Source organism: Pseudopipra pipra, chromosome 6 (genome assembly GCF_036250125.1).
Source record: "Pseudopipra pipra isolate bDixPip1 chromosome 6, bDixPip1.hap1, whole genome shotgun sequence".
NCBI lineage: Eukaryota > Metazoa > Chordata > Aves > Passeriformes > Pipridae > Pseudopipra > Pseudopipra pipra.
Genome location: NC_087554.1, coordinates 7,881,953 through 7,902,134, shown reverse-complemented (window position 1 = coordinate 7,902,134; position 20,182 = coordinate 7,881,953). Strand labels below are relative to the sequence as shown.

The following is a 20,182-nucleotide window of genomic DNA, read 5'->3' as shown; positions in this document are numbered from 1 at the left end:
GGGGCACCCAGAACTAGCGGGGGGCACCCAGAACTAGCTAGGGGACGCTCAGGGCCAGCTGCGGGGTGCCTGTGACTAGCTGGGGGGCATTTAGGGCTAGCGGGGGACACGTGGGCTGTCCGGGGGGGCTCGCCGGTGACCCCCGCCGGTGTCGGCGGGGCGCTGCGCTGCTCCGCACCCGGCAGGTGCCGGTGCCGCCGGTGCTGCCGCCGGTGCCGGTGCTGCTGCTGCCGGTGATGCTGCCGGTGATGCTGCCGGTGCCGCTGCCGGTGCCGCTGCCGGTGCCGCTGCCGGTGCCGCTGCCGGTGCCGCGGGTGCCGGTGGCGCTGGCGGCCGGGGGGCGCCGCTGTGCTGCATTGCGGGGCGGGCGGCCCGTCCCCGTCCCCGTCCCTGCGCCCATCCCCGTCCCCGCCCGCCCGGTCGGCTCGGCCCGGCCCTCCCGGGGGGAGCGGGGCTATCGGGGCCGGGCAGCGCCGCCGGCTCCGGGCAGGAATGTCCCTGCGCGCCCAGATAATGTTATTTATATCGCGGTGGAGGGCGGCTCCGCTCCCCCCGCCCCGCTCCCGCACCGGCCCCGCCGCCGCCGCCGCCGCCGCCGCCGCTCTCCCGCCCGCCGCCCCGCGCAGGTGAGACCCCGCGGCACCGGGATGCGCCGCTCCGGGGCGTACGGAGGGGCTCGGGGGGCGGCGGGAGGCGCCGCTCCCCGGGGACACGCGGGGGGGGGGGGCACCGGGAGGCGCTGCCCGCCCCGGGGATACCGGGCGGGGGGTCGGCGCCAAGCACCGGGAGCGGTAGCGGGGGGGCAGTAGGCACGGAGGAAAGTTTGGTGGGGTGTGAGCAGCCCTCCGGAGGGGGGGCTAAACCCCCTTTTCGCCCTGCGGCGGGGGCTCTGCTGTCACCCCGTGTCCCTCGGGGCTGCTTTCAGGAAGGACGGGGCGGGCGAGTGGCGGTGACTTTCTGGGGACACCCCGGGGACAGTGTGGGGACACCCTGGGGACACGTCCCCTGGGGTGCCAACCCCTGGAGGGTTCCCCACTCCAGTCCTGGGTGCTCCCAGCTCTGTCGAGACACGGTGGGCAACCTGAGTCCGCAGGGTCTTGGTGGAACACACCGCCCAATCCACTTTTTGTCCCCCAGTTTTTAGCAACTGGGCAAACTGGAGTTAGTGGAAAGGATTTTTGGGGTGCCGTGCCCTTGACCACCCCCCATCCCAATACCAGAAGGATGCTCATGAGTGGGCATTGGGCTGAGGGAACTCTTAGCCTCACCCCGACAACCTGAGGGTCCCCCAGGGCTGATTTCCCAGCTTTTCCCTTTTAAATTTCCAGCTCCCAGAATCAGGAGATTGGGGTGCCTTGGAAGAGGGTGGCAAGCCCAGGAGACTCAGAAAGCCCCGTTGGGTGCCAGCACAACCCCCCGCAGAGTATTTTACATCTATCGTGTGTTTTTGCGGCACCGGCCGGCGATTTTGGGGTGCAGGGGGGCAGCTCCTAAGAAGGGAGCGGGGCTCGGCTGGCGCCGTGCGCAGGGGAGGCCTATTTATAGCCAAAAATGTCTGTGGAGTGTCAGCACGTGTGCGTGTCTCCGGCTTGGGTGACATGGGACAGCCCTGGCACGGCCAGTGTGTGTGGCCCTGGGGAAGCCCAAATTCTCCGGGGCGGGTGAGAGCGTGGCTGGGGAGCCCTGGCCGGAGCGGGGCAGCGTGGCCGGAGAAGCCGTGCCGTGCCGTGCCCAAGCGCCCCGTGCTGTGCCGCGCGGCCGTGCCGAGCGGGACCATCTGCTCCCGGATCTGGCCCTGCGCCTGGTAGGCAGGAGGCTGTTGGGGGGCTGGGGGATGCCCCCGGATCCTGCCCCTTCCCAAGGAGAGCGTGGCTGCCCGTGGGCATGGTGGAGATGCCAAATCCAGGTGTTTTGGTGAAGCGGAGCAATGGAGATGTGCCTGGCTGCGGGTGGCGGTAATGGGGCAGCATTTTGGGGCGTTTTGGGGGATCCCGATGAGTTCTTGTGCCCCGGGAACGGGTTTTCCAGCAGCATGCTGCGGTGGCAAGGGATGAGCCAGGGAATGGGTTTGAGGGTGCCATGGGTGCCAGGCGCCAACTGCTGCCCTGGCTGCCCTCGGGGTGTGGGGGGCTGTCACCTGTGCCCGGTGGGGGGACCGTGGCGACGGCACAGTGCCAGCCCCTCGCCGGGAAGTGCTGATTCACCGTGCCGAGTCGCTGGCCGGGGAAGGCGACGCTGCCCGGGCCGCGGCTGCAGGATGCTGGCGGTGAGGCCGGCACGCCGGCACTCCCAGCTTCCCGCACACTGAGCAGGAGGAATGACAATTCCCAAGTGGCGGGTGCCGGTGGCGGCGTGGCTGTGCCAGGGAGGGATGCTCAGAAGGCGCCGGTGCGGCGGAGGGAGATTTAAAGGGTGGGTGAGCGCCCGCGCTCAGAACGCTCCCGTGGGCCTGCTGTGGCTCCCTTCAGCGTCATCTCCTCCTTCTCCTCCTCCTCCTCTCTCTCCTCCTTGGATGCTCGCGGCCGTGGCTCTGCTGCCGCGTTGTTGGGGACACAGTCAGAACTGAGGTGTCCTGCAGAGACCCAGCACAGCTCAGCACACCCATCCCACTGGCAGTCCCTGAAGTTCTGGGGGGAAAGTCCCCAAATTTGGGCTCCCACAGGGCTTTCCTGCCAGGGGGAGCCAGGTGCTCCGGCAGTGGCCCAGAGCCACAGCATGGGGGGCTGTGGGCCCGGCTCCGGCGCCCTCCTGCCCACTCCTGCATGTGCTCGTGTGCCTCCCGTGTGTGTCCCATGGCCTGGCTCATGTGTGCACGCTCTGGCATGTTCCTGCGTGTCCTTGGTCATATGTGCACACTCTTGCACGCTCTGGTATGTTCTTGCATGTCCTTGCTCTCACATGGATGCTCTGACATGCTCTGGCACTCTTCCACATGTCTTTGCTGACATGTACATGCTCTGGCGTGCTCCTGCCTGCCTTTGCCGGTATGTGCATACTCTGGCACACTCTGGCATGTTCCTACACGCCCTTGCTCACACATGCACACTCTTTGTACACCCTGGCATGTTTTTACACATCGTGCCTCATGTGTGCACACTCTGACATGCTTCTATGTGTCCTTGCTCACTCTTGCATGCTCTGGCACATTCCCGCTCATGCTCGCTCCCATGGACGCACTCTGTCACACTTCTACATGCCCTTCCTCACACATGCTTGCTCTGGTGTGCTCCTGCATGCCCTTGCTGCCGTGTCCATGCTCCAGCATGCTCCTCCATGTGCTTGCACACTCCCGGTGCCACCAGCCCCGAGCCAAGCCCTGCCTGCACTGCCCCGATTAGGGTGCGGAGCTGGGGTGCGGTCCAGCCCGGCCACCCCGATAACACCACCCAGGGGGACCCGAGGGGATCCAGGGGGCGCCCCGAAGGGTTCCAGGGGGGGTCGGGGGGGGGTCATGTGGTGTCACAGCTCACAGGCACACCAGCGGTTTTGGGGCACACAGGGTTCCCCCCAGCACCCCCAGCTGAGGGCTCCATGCAGCTCCAGGTTGCCAGGGGTGGTCCTGGATGTGTTGCTGGCTGTGGGGAGCCAGAGCCCATCTCCTCACACCCCTCCGGGGCCCCAGCAGCCACCGACAGCTGCTCGGAGGCATTTTTAGATACCAGCCATGTCCTATCTGTGTCTCAAATGTCCCCGGGGGTGGGTGGCCACCCCCGCTGGCAGCTGTCACCCACTTTCTGCCACCAGTGTCGGCGAAGCCCCTCTGTTGTGCAGGGGTTGGGGTGGGGGTGAGCAGCACCCGCTTCCCTAGGGGCACACAAGGATTGGGGGATACCCCTGGAGACCTGGATTGGGGTGCTAGCGGGGCAGGAGGGACCTGGCTGGGGACACAGCACCGTAAACAGCCATCAGCACGGTTCAGCACAGCTCAGCACGGGGGGTCCTGGAGCACGCAGCACCCAGGTGCCCCCCCAACACCTGGGTGGGGTGAGGCTAAATCCCCTCTGAGCAGCTTATCCAGCCGCTCTGAGCCGCAAATCCCCACGTGCCGCAGGGCCGGCGAGCCGCCGCAGCCGCGCTGATTCTCACGGTCCCGCTGTCCCCAGGGGCCTCTCGCCGGTAGCCGACGGCCACCGGGCCGGGGGACACCGGGACCATGACCTCGGCCAACGACTACGAGCAGCTGGAGCTGCAGCAGCAGTACAGCCGCATCAACGTCCGCTGGGACGCGTCCGACGATGAGCTGGACAACGACAACAGCTCGGCGCGGCTCTTTGAGCGCTCCCGCATCAAAGCCCTGGCAGGTGGGTGCCGGGTCCCCTTGGTGCCCCTGGGTTGTCCCTGCTGTCGGTGACCCCATGCCCGCTGTCCTTGCAGATGAGCGGGAGGCCGTGCAGAAGAAAACCTTCACCAAGTGGGTGAACTCGCACCTGGCTCGTGTCACCTGCCGCATCTCGGACCTCTACATGGACCTCCGGGACGGGCGCGTGCTCATCAAGCTGCTGGAGGTGCTGTCAGGAGAGCTTCTGGTAGGAATCCCATCCGGCTGGAGACCCTGGGACCCATACCATGCCGTGCCATGCCATGCCATGTCATGTCAGCTGTTCCACCAGGGCATTGACCTTGGCATTGGCCAGGGGTTGGGGTGGCAGCATGGGCATGGGGGTGTCCCGCAAGGGTTTGGGGTACCCGGTGTGGAGGGGAGGGTGCTGAGCGCTGTTGTGCCCCAGCCCAAGCCCACCAAGGGCCGGATGCGGATCCACTGCCTGGAGAATGTGGACAAGGCGCTGCAGTTCCTGAAGGAGCAGCGGGTGCACCTGGAGAACATGGGCTCCCACGACATTGTGGATGGCAACCACCGCCTCGTCCTTGGCCTCATCTGGACCATCATCCTCCGCTTCCAGGTGGGAACAGGTGGCTTGGGGCACCCCTCAGCTCCTCACCTCATTCCCAAGCAGGAGCCATCCTCCGAGAAGCTCCTGTTCCAACCCCAGGATGTCCTTCTGCCCCCCAGATCCAGGACATCATTGTGGAGACGCAGGAGGGCCGGGAGACACGCTCTGCCAGGGATGCGCTGCTGCTCTGGTGCCAGATGAAGACGGCAGGGTAGGTGCCCCACACCTCTGCTCCGGGGTCCAGCACTGTCAAGAGGGTGACAGTGACACCCTGTCCCCATCGCAGGTACCCCCACGTGAATGTCACCAACTTCACCTCAAGCTGGAAGGACGGGCTGGCCTTCAATGCCCTCATCCACAGGCACAGGTAGGTGGCATGGCGGCAGGCACCGGGGTGGTGGCGGCACTGTGTGATGTCCCTCGGGTGTGTCACTGCTGTCCCATGCCCTCCATCCCCAGGCCTGAGCTGGTTGACTTCCAAAACTTGACCAAATCCAACGCCCGGCACAACCTGGAGCATGCGTTCAGCGTGGCAGAGCGGCACCTGGGCATCACCCCGCTCCTTGACCCCGAAGGTGAGTCTGTGCTGCCAACCCTCCTGCCTCAGTTTCTGCTGGGACATTGCCAGGCTCCGTCGAGCGCAGAGAGGTTCCCAGCCCACGGAAAGGAAGGAGGGTCTGGGTGGGCACCGGGGAGACCTCACGAGGCTGTGGTGGCCTGTGGAGTGGGTGGATGTTGGGTCAGGAGTGACGCCTCTCGCTTGTGCCGGGCAGATGTATTCACGGAGAACCCTGACGAGAAGTCCATCATCACCTACGTGGTGGCCTTCTACCACTACTTCTCCAAAATGAAGGTGCTGGAGGTGGAGGGAAGGCGCCTGGGCAAGGTAAGGGACAGTGTTGAGGTGGTCGGGGGGGTTCTGGTGGGGTGCTGGCCCCCCGTGCTCACCGCTGATGCCGCTGCAGGTCATCGAGCATGCCAAGGAGACGGAGCGGATGATCGAGGGCTACGGGGGGCTGGCATCTGACCTGCTCACCTGGATCGAGCAGACCATCGCCTCCCTCAACAGCCGCAGCTTCGCCAACTCACTGGCCGGGGTGCAGCACCAGCTGCAAGCCTTCAGCACCTACCGTACCGTGGAGAAGCCCCCCAAGTAAGAGTCCCCCACCCTCCCCATGCCTGCCTGGCGGTGCGGGGCACCCAAGGGTGGCTACTGAGCTCTCTCCGGGGCAGGTTTCAGGAGAAGGGCAACCTGGAGGTGCTGCTCTTCACCATCCAGTCACGGATGAGAGCCAACAACCAGCGCGTCTACACCCCACACGAGGGGCGCCTGGTCTCCGACATCAACCGGGTATGGGGTCCATCTCCTGGGGTCGCTGGCATCTATCTCTGGGGGTCAAGTCAGGTCCATCTCCTGGGGGAATTTGGATTCATCTCCTGGGGGAAGTTGTGTCCATTTCCTGGGGGCGAATTGGGTCCATCATCTCCTGGGGACAAAGCAGGTCCATCTCTTAGGGGTGGGTTGAGCTCATCTCCTGGAGGAAGCTGAATCCCTCTCCTGGGGCAGATTGGGTCCATCCCGGAGCAGTTGAGGTCCTCGGGCAGGTTGGGTCCATCTCCCAGTGCAGTTCAGGGTGCCACCCCCTCCGGTGTCGCCTTTCCCCAGGCCTGGGAGCAGCTGGAGAAAGCGGAGCACGAGCGGGAGCTGGCCCTGCGCAACGAGCTGATCCGTCAGGAGAAGCTGGAGCAGCTGGCACGGCGCTTCGACCGCAAAGCGGCCATGAGGGAGGCCTGGCTGAGCGAGAACCAGCGCCTGGTGGCCCAGGTGAGGCCAGGGACACTCACCCCAGGGACCCCCACCTCAGGGAACCCTGTCAGAGTCTCACCATGGGCTCTGTGCCGGGGCAGGACAACTTCGGGCAGGACCTGGCGGCTGTGGAGGCGGCCAAGAAGAAGCACGAGGCCATCGAGACAGACACGGCTGCCTACAGGGAGCGGGTCCAGGCCATCGAGGCGGTGGCCAGGGAGCTGGAGCTGGAGGGCTACCATGACATCCAGCGCATCAACGGGCGCAAGGACAACATCCTGCGGCTCTGGGAGCAGCTCCAGGAGCTGCTGGCTGCCCGGCGCCAGCGCCTGGAGATGAACCTCACCCTGCAGCACCTCTTCCAGGAGATGCTCCATTGCATCGACTGGATGGATGAGGTCAAGGTGAGGCACGGGTGTTGGATGTCACCATGGGTGAGGTGTCCTGGTCCCAACAGGTGTTGGTGGGACCTCCCTGGGGAGGGAGATGAGATCTTGGGGTGTTGGTGCCAAGTTTTGGGTGGCAGTGGGTGATGGCTGAGGCTCTCCCGCAGGTGCAACTGGCATCTCCTGAGTCTGGGAAGCACCTTCTGGAAGCGGAGGAGCTGCTGCAGACCCACCGGCTGCTAGAGGCTGACATGGCCATGCAGGCAGAGACGACCCGGGCCATCAGTGCGGCCGCCCTCCGCTTTGCCGACGCCGAGGGTGGGTGTGCCGGGACACCCTGGCATCCGTGGCACAGCCAGGGAAGGCAGGACGCTGTGCTGATGGGCGCCCTCCTCGATCCCTGTCCAGGCTACCGTCCCTGCGACCCCAAAGTCATCCGGGACCGCGTGAGCCACCTGGAGATGTGCCGGCGGGAGCTGCAGGTGCTGGCGGCACGGAGGAGAGCCTTGCTGGAGCAATCCCGTTCCCTCTGGACCTGCCTGTGGGAGCTGGACGAGGCGGAGAGCTGGATCAAGGAGCAGGAGCAGCTCTACTCCTCCCTGGACTTCGGGAAGGACCTGCCGGGCGTGCTGCTGCTCCAGCGCCGGCACGCTGCCTTCGAGGCCGAGCTGCGGAGCCGGGGCGGGCGGCTGCAGCAGGCGCTGGCGGCGGGCGAGGGGCTGGCGGCCGCGGGCCGGGCGGCCGAGCGGCTGCGGGAGCGGGGGGCGGCCGTGCGGGCGCTGTGGACGCAGCTGGAGGAGCTGGCGGCGTTCCGGCGGCGCGGCTTGCGGGAAGCCGAGGGCTTCTTCCAGTTCCAGGTGGAGGTGGAGGAGCTGGCGGAGGGGCTGCAGGATGCCCAGCGGCGGGCGGCCGCCGAAGAGCTGGGCCAGGATGAATCCCGCACCCTCGTCCTGCTGCGGCAGCACCAGGAGCTGCTGGACGAGCTGGCGGCCGCCCGGGAGCAGCTGGACCGGCTGGCGCAGCAAGCCGAGGGCTTCCCGCCGGAGCTGCGCGCCGGCCCCGAGGCGCAGAGCCGGCTGGCGGCACTGCGGGAGCTGCACGCAAAGGCGGCCGCGCTGGCCGAGCGCCGCGGCCGCCAGCTGCAGGACGCCCTGGACCTCTACACCGTCTTCGGGGAGAGCGACGCCTGCCACCTCTGGATGGGCTCCAAGGAGACCTGGCTGGCACAGCTGGAGGTGCCGCAGGCGCTGGAGGACCTGGACGTGGCGCAGCGCAGGTAGGAGCCCCCGCGGTGGCGGTGCCGCCGTGCTTTGGTCCGGAGGTGCTGCCCGTGCTCAGCCCGGCTGTCCCCGCAGGCTGGACGGGCTGGAGCAGGACATGGCTGCCGTGGCTTCCCAGATCGCCGCGGTCAACCAGGCAGCCGATGGGCTCCTGGCCAGCGGGCACCCCCGGAGCCCGCAGGTGCGGCAGTGCCAGGAACAGCTCAACAAGAGGTACCGTGGTGGGTGACACTGGGGTGGGCGGGCTGGTGGGTGATATCCCAGCAGTGCGTCCCCCGCCACCCCACGCCTCTGTCCCGCAGGTGGGACCGTTTCCGGGAGCTGGTGTCGGAGCGCCGGCGGGCGGTGGGCTCGGCGCTGCGACTCCTTAACTACAACCTGGAGTCCGAGGAGACCCAGCAGTGGCTGCGGAGCAAAGCCCGGGCGGTGGAGGCCACGGCTGAGCTGGGTCGTGACCTGGCCGGCGTCCTGGCCACCCAGCGCAAGCTCTACGGCATCGAGCGGGAGCTGGCGGTGGCCCAGGACCGCCTGGCCACCCTACGCTCCCAAGCCGAGCGCCTGGCTGAGGAGAGGCCCGAGGCAGCCCCGGAGGTGGCCCAGAGGCTGGCGACGGTGACATCCGCCTGGGACGAGCTGCAGGCGGCCCTGGGAGAGCGGGCGGCATCCCTGGGGGAAGCCGGGCAGCTCCGGAGCTTCCTGCAGGACCTGGATGACTTCCAGGCGTGGCTCTTCGGCGCTCAGAAAGCCGTGGCGGCTGCCGACGAGGTGCCGGCGTCCTTGGCGGAGGCGGAGGAGATGCTGCAGCGGCACGAGGCGGCCCGGCGTGACGCTGAGGAGCACGCGGGTGCCTTCGCTGCCCTGGTGGAGGCGGGAGAGCGGGTGCTGGGGGGGCAGACGGACCCCGAGTACGAGGGGCTGCGGCAGCGCCTGGGCGGCGTGGAGGCCGGCTGGGCCGCCCTGGGCAGGATGGCGGAGGCTCGGCAGCGCTTCCTCACCCAGTGCCGCGACTTCCAGGAGTTCCTCCGCGACGCCAAGCAGGCGGAGATCCTCCTCACCAACCAGGTGGGTGCCCAGGCAACGTCCTTTGGGGTTCCTTGGCACACACCCAAGAAGGGGTGACCCTCTGCTGAACCCTTGCCGTGCCCCCCCAGGAGTACACGCTGTCCCACCTGGAGCTGCCCCCCACGCTGGAGGGCTCGGCCGCTGCCCTGCGCCGCTTCCAGGATTTCCGTGCCGGTGTGGAGAGCAGTGCTGAGAAGGTCCCTGAGGTGGTGGCTGGTGGCACCAAGCTGGTGGGTGAAGGGAACATCTTTGCCGAGAAGATCTCCGAGAAGTGCCAGGCTCTCCAGGAGCGGTGAGTCCAGCTCAGGGCTGGTGGGTGGGTGGGCAGCAGGTGGGCAGCGGGGCTGACGCTGCCCATCCACCGTCCCTTGCCAGGCACGGAGCCGTCATGGCCAAGGTGGAGGAGGCATCTGGTTTGCTACAGGACAACCACGACCTGCAGACCTTCCTGCAGAGCTGCCGGGAGGTAGGAACACGGCACAGCCGGTGGCACCCCTGGGGCATCCCCACCAGCCAAATCCTGACACCCCCTCCCTGCAGTTTGATGCCTGGGTGGAGGAGAAGATGCTGATGGCTCAGGATGTCTCCTACGGAGAAGCCCGTGGTCTCCACAGCAAGTGGCAGAAGCACCAGGCGTTCATGGCTGAGCTGGCACCCAACCAGAGCTGGCTGGAGAAGATCGAGGCGGTGGGTACTGGCACTGTGACCGGAGAGAGTCAACGGAGCTGGGGAAGGGTCTGGAGCATGAGGAATGGCTGAGGGAGCTGGGGGGGCTCAGCCTGGAGAAAACAAGGCTCAGGGGGCACCTTCTCGCTCCCCACAACTCCCTGACGGGAGGGTGGAGCCAGGTGGGGGTCAGGCTCTGCTCCAGGAAACAAAGGAGAGGACAAGAGGAAACTACCTCAAGCTGCACCAGGGGAGGTTCAGGTTATATATCAGGGAAAATTCCTTCATGGAAAGGACTGTCCAGCCCTGGCACAGGCTTCCCAGGGTAGTGGTAGAGGGATTTAAAAGTCGTGTGGATGTGGCACTTGGGGACGTGGTCAGTGGTGGCCTTGGCTGTACTGAGGGAACGGCTGGACTCCGTGGCCTTAGAGGCCTCTTCCAACCTTACTGATTCCATGATTCTGGAAGGTTCTCAGCCAGCGGCATGGGAGGGATGCCCCTGTGCCGTGGTGGCCACCAGCCTTTCTGTTGTTGCCGCAGGAGGGGACGGAGCTGGCGAGCCGCAAGCCGCAGTACAGCGAGGTGGTGCTGCGGCGGCTGGAGGAGCTGCGCCGGCGCTGGGACGGGCTGCGCGGCGCCGCCGAGGAGAAGGGCCGGCAGCTGTTCGAGGCCGAGCGCTCGGCGCTGTACGCCCAGAGCTACGCGGAGCTGGAGAGGTGGCTGGGGCGGGCGCAGGAGGAGCTGCGCGCCGCCGAGAAGGTCCAGGACCTCACCGCCACCAACCTGCTGCTGAAGAGGTTGACGGTGGGTGGGGGCACCTCACCGGTTCCTTTGGGGAGGGGTGGGAGGTCCGAGATGACGGGTTTTTGTTCCCAAATGAGGCCGGGGGTCTCCAGCTTGGCTCTGACCCCCTTGGGTCACATGGGTTTGCCCCTGCAGAGACTGGAAGAGCAAGTGGGAACGTGGATGAAGGAGCTGGAGGAACTGGGGTGGCAGGGCACCCCTGGTGCCGGGGCCGTGCCGGATGCCACCGGGCAGGAGCAGATGCTCCGGCAGCGAGTCCTTGAGCTGCTGGAGCCACTGAAGAGGAAGAGGAAGGAGCTGGAGACTGCCAAGGCCATGTACCAGCTGGGGCGGGATCTGGAGGATGAGACGGTGAGCGTCCTCACCGCAGCGGGGCCTGGGGTGCAGGGAGCACCCATGGGTGCTGCGGGGGGCTCAGTGGGTGCTCTTTCCCGCAGCTGTGGGTGCAGGAGCGGCTGTCCCTGGCAAGGTCGACAGATCATGGCACTGACCTCCCGACCGTGCAGCGCCTGGCCAAGAGGAACCAGGTGAGCCCGGGCACTGCGGCGACACCCACCACCCCAGAGGGTCCCTTGGGATCACCCATCCCCTGGGTGACCATCACCATGACCTCCCGCCCCCCGGCAGACGCTACAGAAGGAGCTGGCGGGCCATGCCCCCCGCCTGGCTGAGGTGCTGAGCCGGGGAGAGGCGGCGGGGAGCAGCGAGGAGCCGGGCCCGGAGCTGGCGGCGCGAGCACAGGAGCTGCGGGCGCTGTGGGAGACCCTGCAGGAGGAGGCGGCTGCCCGGCACCGGCGCCTGCAGGAGGCTGAAGAGGCCCAGCAGTACTACCTGGATGCCAGCGAGGCCGAGGCCTGGGTCAGCGAGCAGGAGCTCTTCATGGGACCCGAGGAGAAGCCAAAGGTGAGGAGCGGATCCGTGTGGTGCTCCATGTCATGGGGGGTCTGTGCTGTCGTGCTGTGCTGGGACACCCCCCCTGTCAACCTGAACCATGCCATGCTGTGCTGTTGGACATCATCCATGTCCAACAGGACACATTGTGGTGTGTCACACTCCTATGTGCCATTCCTGTGCCATTACACACTATCCACCCCATGCCATGCCCCGCTGAGCTCAGCATTGCTCCCCAAGGCATCAGATGGAGCCAGGACATCCCTGTAGGGTGGGCGGTGGATCTGAACCCTGGTCCCTGTCCCCTGACCAAGCCTCTGTCTTCCATGCCATAGGATGAGGAGAGTGGCTTGGTGATGTTGAAGAGACACGTCCGGCAGCTGCGTTCCATCGAGGACTACGGACAAACCATCAAGGAGCTGGCAGGGAGGGCACAGCAGCTGCTCTCCGCCGGCCACCCTGAGGGGTAGGTGCCACTGCTGCGTGTCCCCTGTCCCTCGGGGCGGTCCCGTGCCCTCAGCGCTGCGTGGGTGGGGGGTTTGACTGGAGCTCTGGCGGTGTTGGATGCTCTGGTTGGGCAGGGAGGTGGCTGCAGAGGGACGTGGGGAGCACAGAGCGGGTCCTTCACCCCCAAACCCCCCCCGCTTGTCAACATGAGTGGGTTGGGGACATCTTTTCCCGGGTGAGAACTGGGTGTCTGTGTGCCGGGACCGCGCAGGGAGCAGATCATCCGGCTGCAGGGCCAGGTGGACAAGCACTACGCGGGGCTGAAGGAGGCGGCTGAGGAGCGCCGCCGGCGCCTGGAGAACATGTCCCACCTCTTCCAGCTGAAGCGGGAGGTGGAAGACCTGGAGCAGTGGATCGCCGAGCGCGACGTGGTCGCCTCCTCCCAGGAGATGGGGCAGGACCTGGACCACGTCACGGTGAGGGTCACAGGGTGAGCGTGGCAGTGCCAGCGGGTGGTTTGAGGGCGTGACTTGACTCTTCTCTCCCCTCCATGCAGCTCCTGAGGGAGAAGTTTCGGGAGTTTGCGCGGGAGACGGGCAGCGTGGGGCAGGAGCGCGTGGACCGGGTGAACCTGACCATCGAGGACCTCATCGACGCGGGGCACACCGAGGCGGCCACCATGGCCGAGTGGAAGGACGGGCTGAATGAGAGCTGGGCTGACCTGCTGGAGCTGATCGACACCCGCATGCAGCTCCTCGCCGCCTCCCACGACCTCCACAAGTACTTCTATGACGGAGCTGAGCTGCTGGCCCTCATTGCCACCCGGCGCCAGGAGCTGCCCCAGGACCTGGGTGAGGACGCTGGCACGGTGGAGGCTTTTCACCGCATGCACAGCGCCTTCGAGAGGGATCTCCAGCTGCTGGAGGCACAGGTGAGGCTCCATCCCGGCACTGCGGATGCCAGCACTCAGCATTCCCAGTGGTCTAGTGGAAGGTGCCCCTACCCACAGCAGGAGATTGGGCTAGATGGTCTTTAAGGTCCCTTCCACTCCGAACCATTCCACGATGCTCCGTGCAGGTGCAGCAGTTTCGGGAGACGGCGGCGCGCCTGCAGACGGCCTATGCTGGGGAGAAGGCGGCCGGAATCCAGGAGCAGGAGCAGGAGGTGTCCCGAGCGCTGCAGGAGCTGCTGGAGGCGTGCAGCGGGCGCCGGGCACGGCTGGTGGACACGGCCGACAAGCACCGCTTCTTCAGCATGGCACGGGATCTGCTCTCCTGGATGGAGAGCACCGTCCGGCAGATCGAGACACAGGAGAAACCCAGGTATGGATGCGCCCGGCGGGCACCTGGGACGGGAACGGCACCGATGGCACTACTGACGTTGGTTCCCCTCTGTCCCCAGGGATGTCTCCTCGGTGGAGCTGCTGATGAAGTACCACCAGGGAATTAGGGCCGAGGTGGATGCTCGGAGCAAGAACTTTACCACCTGCATCGAGCTGGGCAAGAAGCTGCTGCAGCGCAAGCACCAGGACTCGCCAGAGGTGAAGGAATCAGGGAATGGGGGGGGCGGTAGATGGACGGTGCCACCAGGGCCACCCCCTCATGGCTTTCCCTCTCAGATCAAGGCGAAGCTGGTGGAGCTGGTGGACAAGAGGAAAGCCATGATGGAGACGTGGGAGCAGCGCTGGGAGCGGCTGCGGCTGCGTGAGTGCGCCAGGGCTGCCGGGGAAGGGCGCGGCGGTGCTGGGGGGGCAGCAGGGAGGGTGGGCCAGGGGCTGAGCTCTGTCCATCCCTCTCCCAGTGCTGGAGGTTTGCCAGTTCTCCCGCGATGCCTCGGTGGCCGAGTCGTGGCTCATGGCGCAGGAGCCCTACCTGGCCAGCAGTGACTACGGGCAGACGGTGGACGCGGTGGAGAAGCTGCTGAAGCGGCACGAGGCTTTTGAGAAGTCCTCGGCCACCTGGGAGGAGCGAATCGCCGCCCTCAGGAAGCTGACTACGGTGAGGAAGGCTCGTGATGAGGCATCTGCCTGCCCTGCCTCAGCTCCCCCATCATCCCTTAACACTTTCTCCCCTCTTCCCCGGCAGCTGGAGCTCCTGGGCGGGCGGTCACTGCGTGAGGGGCTGGCGCGGGACGGGACAACGCGCTCCGAGGCTCCCGACTACCACCTGGATCTGGATGGGGAGCTGGATGCCGGGTAAGGGCTGCCACCACCATTCCACCTGACCAGGGACACCATTTCCACATCGTTTTTCTCAAACCATTAAGGATTTTTTTTAACATTAAGGGGCTTTTTAGCAATTTGCCTTTTCCGAGCAACAAACTGATGCTCTTCAACAGCATGAAGGTCAAGCCTCACCCTGACAGGGTTTTCATCCCTTGGTGGGGACAGGAGAGCTGCAGCCAGCCCCAAATCCCTGGAGGATCACAGCTGGGATGGGGATGCTGAACGGCTGCTTCCCTGTGCAGGTCCGAGGAGGAAGAGGATGAGGAGGAGAAGAGGAAGGATGTGAGCACACAGGACACTTCGATACCCACCACGGATGGACCAGAGCCGGTCAGTTCTTGAGTTTAGCTTTTACCTTCCCCGACAGCCAAAACCGTCTCCCTGCATGTCCCACCATTCCTGGCACCCCTTGTGACTGTGACCGCATTGTGCTGACGGCTCCCTGTGTCCCCAACCCTCACCTTGTCCTTACCTTGAGTTGAATAAATGCTAAATTACCCCAAAAAGGCCAGGCGGGCAGAGGGGTGCTGCAGGTCCCCTTTGCCCCAGCTCCTGGGGTGACATGGGGGGTGGCACCCGTGGGTGCACGTGTGTGTCTGGGATCGGTGCAGCAGTCAGAGCTGAAGTGTCTGCCCTGGAGTGGGCAGATCCCGGCTACTCCAAGGGACATCATCGCTCTATGGGGCACTGTCACCCTGTGGGGCATCGTCACTCCAAGGAGCATCGTCACCCTGCGGGACATCGTCACCCCTGTGGGACATCGTCACCCCTGCGGGACATCATCACCCCCTGGGGCACTGTCATCCAGAGGGACATCATCACCCCGTGGGACATCAGCAGCCTGCGGGGCATCTTCACCCCAAGAGACCCATCACTGTATGGGGCATTGTCACCCCATGGAGCACTGTCACCCTCTGGGGTATTGTCACCTTGTGGGACATTGCCACCCTACAAGGCATCAGCACCCTGTGGGGCATCGTTACCCCCACAGCATTGTCACCCTGCAAGGCATCGTCACCCCACAGGGCACTGCCCCCCTCGGGCATTGTCACCTCATGTGCCAGCCCCCTTGTGCCCGCTGCCAGCCTCTCTGCTCCTCCTGCCTGCTCTGCCTACATGATGGGGACATGATGGCTTTCTGGAGGCTTTGCCTGCTTGGGGACAGGAACTCCTTCTGCCTCTTCTGCCTGCTTGGGGACACGGGTGTCTGCTGGCTCCTGGGGGACAGGAACGTTCTCCCCTGCCTGGGGACAGGATCCTCGAGTACCTACACAGGGACTAGATCATTTGTGCCTGCTCAGGGCTCTTCTGGCTCTTCGGGGACAGGGTGCTGCTCTGCCTGCTTAGGAACACAGCCACTTTCATCTGCTTGGGGACAGGAGCCCCCTCTGCCTACTGCCAGCCTGCTCAGGGACATTGGCATCTTCTGGATCCTGGGGAACAAGATCACTTTCCCCTGCCTGGGGGCAAGATCCTGGAGTACCTACACGGGGACAAGAGCGTTTCTGCCTGCCTGGGGACATGGGCATCTGCTGGGGACAGAGTCCTGCTCTGCCTGCTTGGGGACACAGTCACTTTCAGCTGCTTGGGGACAGGAGCCCCCTCTGCCTGTTCAGGGACACGAGCACTTTCTGGCTCCATGGGGACAGGGTCCTGCTCTGCCTTCCTGGGAACTTGGGAATCTGCTGGCTCCATGGGGACAGGGTCCTCTCTGCCTGCTCAGGAACATGGATACTTTCACCTGCTTGGGGACAGGAGCCTCATCTGCATGGAGACACGGGCATCTCCTGGCTCCTTGGGGACAGGATCATGTTTGCCTGCCTGGGACTAGGGCCCCTGAGTATCTATTTGGGCCCAAGATCATTTCTGCCTGCTTGGGAACACGGGCATCTCCCGGCTTCTTGGGGACATGGACTCTGGCCTCGCCTCTCCTGTGGCACCCAGCTGGATGGGTATCCCTTTTACTGGGGACCATGGCCCCTGACTGCACCCCTTGCTGTCCCCAAGGCCTTGGGCTGGCAGCAGCAGCAGGGTGGCTCCCAGGACTGCTCACCTGGCTCGGCTCAAACTCATCACCCCACATCTGGGGCACCACTGGCACCGAGATCTGGGGGGCCTGGGGCTGGACCGTGTCCCAGCTGCTCACTGGGATCCTTCCAGTAGCCACCAGTTCCCATGTACTGGAGCTGGGGTGGCTTCACTGGCACTGTGCTGAGGGTCCCTGCTGCTTGCTGGGGCCTTCCCAGCAACAACCAGTTCCCACATTCCGGAGCTGATGAGGTCACTGTCACCAAGATCTGGGGGGCCCAGGGCTGGACCATGTCTGAGATGCTCACTAGCGTCCTCCCAGTAGCCACCAGTTTCCAGATATCAGAACTGGTGGGGTCACTGGCACCTCAGTGAGGGTCTCAGCCATCACTGGAGTCCTCCCAGTAGCCATCAGTTCCTGAATATTCGAGCTGGTGGGGTCACTGACACTGTACTGAGGGTCTCAGGGCTGGACCATGTCTGAGATGCTCACTAGCGTCCTCCCAGTAGCCACCAGTTTCCAGATATCAGAACTGGTGGCATCATTGGCACCTCAGTGAGGGTCTCAGCCATCACCGGAGTCCTCCCAGTAGCCATCAGTTCCTGAATATTCAAGCTGGTGGGATCACTGACACTGTACTGAGGGTCTCAGGGCTGGACCGTGCCTGAGATCCTCACTGGGGTCCTCCCAGTAACCACCAGTTTCCAGATATCAGAACTGGTGGCATCATTGGCACCTCAGTGAGGGTCTCAGCTGTCACTGGAGTCCTCCCAGTAGCCATCAGTTCCTGAATATTCAAGCTGGTGGGGTCACTGACACTGTACTGAGGGTCCCAGGGCTGGACTGTGTCCCAGATGCTCACTGCAGTCCTCCCAGAGGCCACCAGTTTCCACATATTGAAACTGGTGGGGTCATTGGCACTTCAATGAGGGTCCCAGCCATCACTGGAGTCCTCCCAGTAGCCACCTGAATATTCAAGCTGGTGGGGTCACTGGCACTGTAATGAGGGTCTCAGAGCTGGACTGTGTCCCAGATGCCCACTGGCATCCTCCCAGTAGCCACCAGTTCCCACATACCAGAGCTGGTGGGGTCATTGGCACTTCAATGAGGGTCCCAGCCATCACTGGAGTCCTCCCAGTAGCCACCAGTTCCCACATACCAGAGCTGGTGGGGTCACTGGCACTGAGACCTGGGGGTGACCCGCCCCCAGGCCAGAGTTTATCGACCAGCTCGAGGACTGTGACCCTCTGGTGACAGTGACCCACATACCCGGTGCCACCACGGGAGGGCACGACACCTCCCCGCGCATCCCTCGGTGGCGGCGGGTGACGCCGTGGTGTAACCGCGCTGTTGCTTTGCGACAGCTGGCGCCGAGGACGGGCGACGAGGAGCCGGTGTCACCAACCCCGCGGCCACCACGGGAGGAGCCGGAGGAGCCGGCCACGCTGCCGGCCCGCGTCAGCAGCGTCCAGCTGGAGGGCTACCTCGGCCGCAAGCACGACCTGGAGGCGGCCACCAAGCGCGCGTCCAACCGGTAGGCAGGGTGGTGGCAGCGGTGGTGGGGCCCGCGGTGTCCCCGGGCGGGGGGTGACACCAGGGTGACCCGGTGCTGGCGCAGGTCGTGGAGCACGCGGTACTGCGTCCTGCGGGGCGGCCAGCTCGCCTTCTTCAAGGACGCCAAGAGCCGCGCGCTGGGGCTGCCGTGCCAGGGCGAGGAGCCCCTGGGGCTGCGCGACGCCCGCTGCGAGGTCCCCGCCGGCTACAAGAAGAAGAAACATGTCTTCAAGCTCAGGTGAGGGCACGGCGTGGCGGGGGGGGGGCACGGTGGGCACGCGTGGCACTGACCTATGTCCTCTGTCCCCAGGCTCAGCAATGGCAGTGAGTGGCTGTTCCATGGCAAGGATGAGGTGAGGGGTGGCCTGGGGGGGGACACGGGGTGGCTGGGGGACACGGTGGTGACCAGCAGTGACCGGGGGGACAGAGGGTGGCCAGTGGTGCTCAGGGGACACAGGGGTAGTAGCCAGAGAGGTCCAGAGGGACACAGGGTGGCTGGCTGTTCCCAGGGGACACAGTGGGACACCACTGGTGCGCAGGGGACATGGTGGCCAGCAGTGATCAGGGGGATGTGGGGTGGCTGGTGGTGCCCAGGGGGACACAGGGGGATAGTAGCAGTGCCCAGGGGACACAGGGGTGGCCAGGGGGACACTGGGGGGCCAGTGGTGGTCAGCGGACACAGGGGTGGCAAGAGGTGCCATAAGGACACAATGAGGGGCTGGCAGTGCCCCAGGGGAATGTGGGCAGCTGGGGAAGACGTGGGGAAACTGGCATCACCCTGGGGGACAAGGGGGTGGCCGGGAAGGTGCTGGGGGGACAGGGGAGCCCCTCCTGATCTCCCTCCTGTGCCCGCAGGAGGAGCTGCAGACCTGGCTGCAGGGGCTGAGCGCGGCCATCACCGAATGTCGGGGCAGCTGGGGGAAGACGCAGAGCCTCCCCCTGTCCCTGCCCCCGGCGCCTCCCGAACCCCCCCTGCCCCGCAAGGACAAGGAGAAACGCTTCAGCTTCTTCCCAAAAAAGAAATAACCCCCCCGGATGGCGGGCGGGGGGACACCCCACGTCACGCCAGCGGGGCCACGCGTGTGTAAGGACACGCGTGTGCGGTACCTGTACAGGTGCCACCGGGTCTAGAGGGCACGTGTGGGGGGGGTCACACACGTGGGTGGGAACCCCTCCCCGCGAGCACACGTGTCCGTGTGCACAGGTGTATATATATATATATATATATATATATATTTGTATTTATATATATACATACATTTACACGTTTCAGGCACACGCCTGTGCGGAGGCGAGCGCAGGTGCCCCCCCCAGGCGCGTGCCCCTCGTGCCCACGCGTGTCCCTGCACGCACACGTCTGCACACGTGTGTCCCCGCATGCAGGTGCACCCCCGCCCCCCCCCCCTCCGCACGCACGGCACGGGTGTGCATGGACCCCCACCCAGCACCCACACGGGGGAGTGCGCGGGTGCCCCCCAAAGCCATAACTTCCCCCCCCCCCGCAGCACGTGGGTGCAGAGGGGGGACCCCCCCCGGCCCCCGCGGGCACCAACCAAAGAGCGTCGGCCCATGGGGGCCCCTCTCCAGCACCCCCCGCCCCGTGCCCCCCCCAGCCGGGGTGGGGGGACCCCCCCTGCACCCCGCGGCCGGGCCAAGACACCTCGGGGGGGGGGCGGGTGACCAGAGAGGAACTTTGGGTTCAGTTTGGGTTTTTTTTTCTAATAAAGATATGAAAGCGAGCGGGGTGCAGTGCTGGGCACCGGGGGGGGGGGAGCCTGGGGGGCACTGAGGGGACATGGGGGGGCCCCTGGTCCTGGGCACGGGGGGAGGTTCATGGGCTGCCCCTTTTTCCAGGTAGGTTGGGGGTCCCCAGGGTGCTCTTTCTGCCAGGTGGATTGGGGGGTCCATGGGGTGCCCCTTCTTCCAGGTGGATTGGGGGTTCTAAGAGGTGCCCCTTCCAGGTGGGTTGGGGGTCCACGGGGTGCCCCTTCTTCCAGGTAGGTTGGGGGTCCATGGGATACTCCTCCTGGAAAAGTTCGCTGTCCGTGGGGTGCCCCTTCTTCCAGGTACATTGGAGGTCCATGGGATATACTCTATGTCCTGGACATGCTCGCTGTTCATGAGGTGCTCCTTCTTCCGG

At 65.3% G+C, this 20,182-nt stretch overlaps 1 protein-coding gene across 1 annotated transcript; it reads left to right on the top strand.

Moving 5' to 3' along the window:
* The first annotated feature begins 497 nt into the window (after positions 1–497).
* On the top strand, positions 498–19,781 carry SPTB (spectrin beta, erythrocytic). Its single transcript, XM_064659949.1, has 36 exons — positions 498–626; positions 4,104–4,301; positions 4,375–4,526; positions 4,728–4,901; positions 5,012–5,103; positions 5,179–5,259; positions 5,352–5,467; positions 5,666–5,778; positions 5,858–6,045; positions 6,126–6,243; positions 6,559–6,717; positions 6,801–7,103; positions 7,253–7,403; positions 7,494–8,361; positions 8,441–8,578; positions 8,668–9,427; positions 9,517–9,719; positions 9,803–9,893; positions 9,968–10,114; positions 10,634–10,897; positions 11,033–11,248; positions 11,335–11,424; positions 11,525–11,800; positions 12,124–12,254; positions 12,507–12,711; positions 12,792–13,166; positions 13,313–13,557; positions 13,637–13,775; positions 13,854–13,938; positions 14,036–14,232; positions 14,320–14,429; positions 14,702–14,789; positions 17,853–18,022; positions 18,107–18,280; positions 18,353–18,395; positions 18,898–19,781. Exons 2-36 carry the CDS (start codon positions 4,154–4,156, stop codon positions 19,066–19,068), a joined length of 6,981 nt encoding a protein of 2,326 aa, XP_064516019.1. The 5' UTR covers positions 498–626; positions 4,104–4,153; the 3' UTR covers positions 19,069–19,781.
* Positions 19,782–20,182: the final 401 nt, after the last annotated feature.

Excerpts from the sequence above, each read along its gene's own strand:
- SPTB (XM_064659949.1), top strand. The coding sequence starts at position 4,154 with ATGACCTCGGCCAACGACTACGAGCAGCTGGAGCTGCAGCAGCAGTAC. Across the intron at positions 5,104-5,178 it reads TGCCAGATGAAGACGGCAGG|GTACCCCCACGTGAATGTCA; the intron begins GTAGGTGCCCCA and ends TCCCCATCGCAG. Across the intron at positions 5,779-5,857 it reads AGGGAAGGCGCCTGGGCAAG|GTCATCGAGCATGCCAAGGA; the intron begins GTAAGGGACAGT and ends ATGCCGCTGCAG.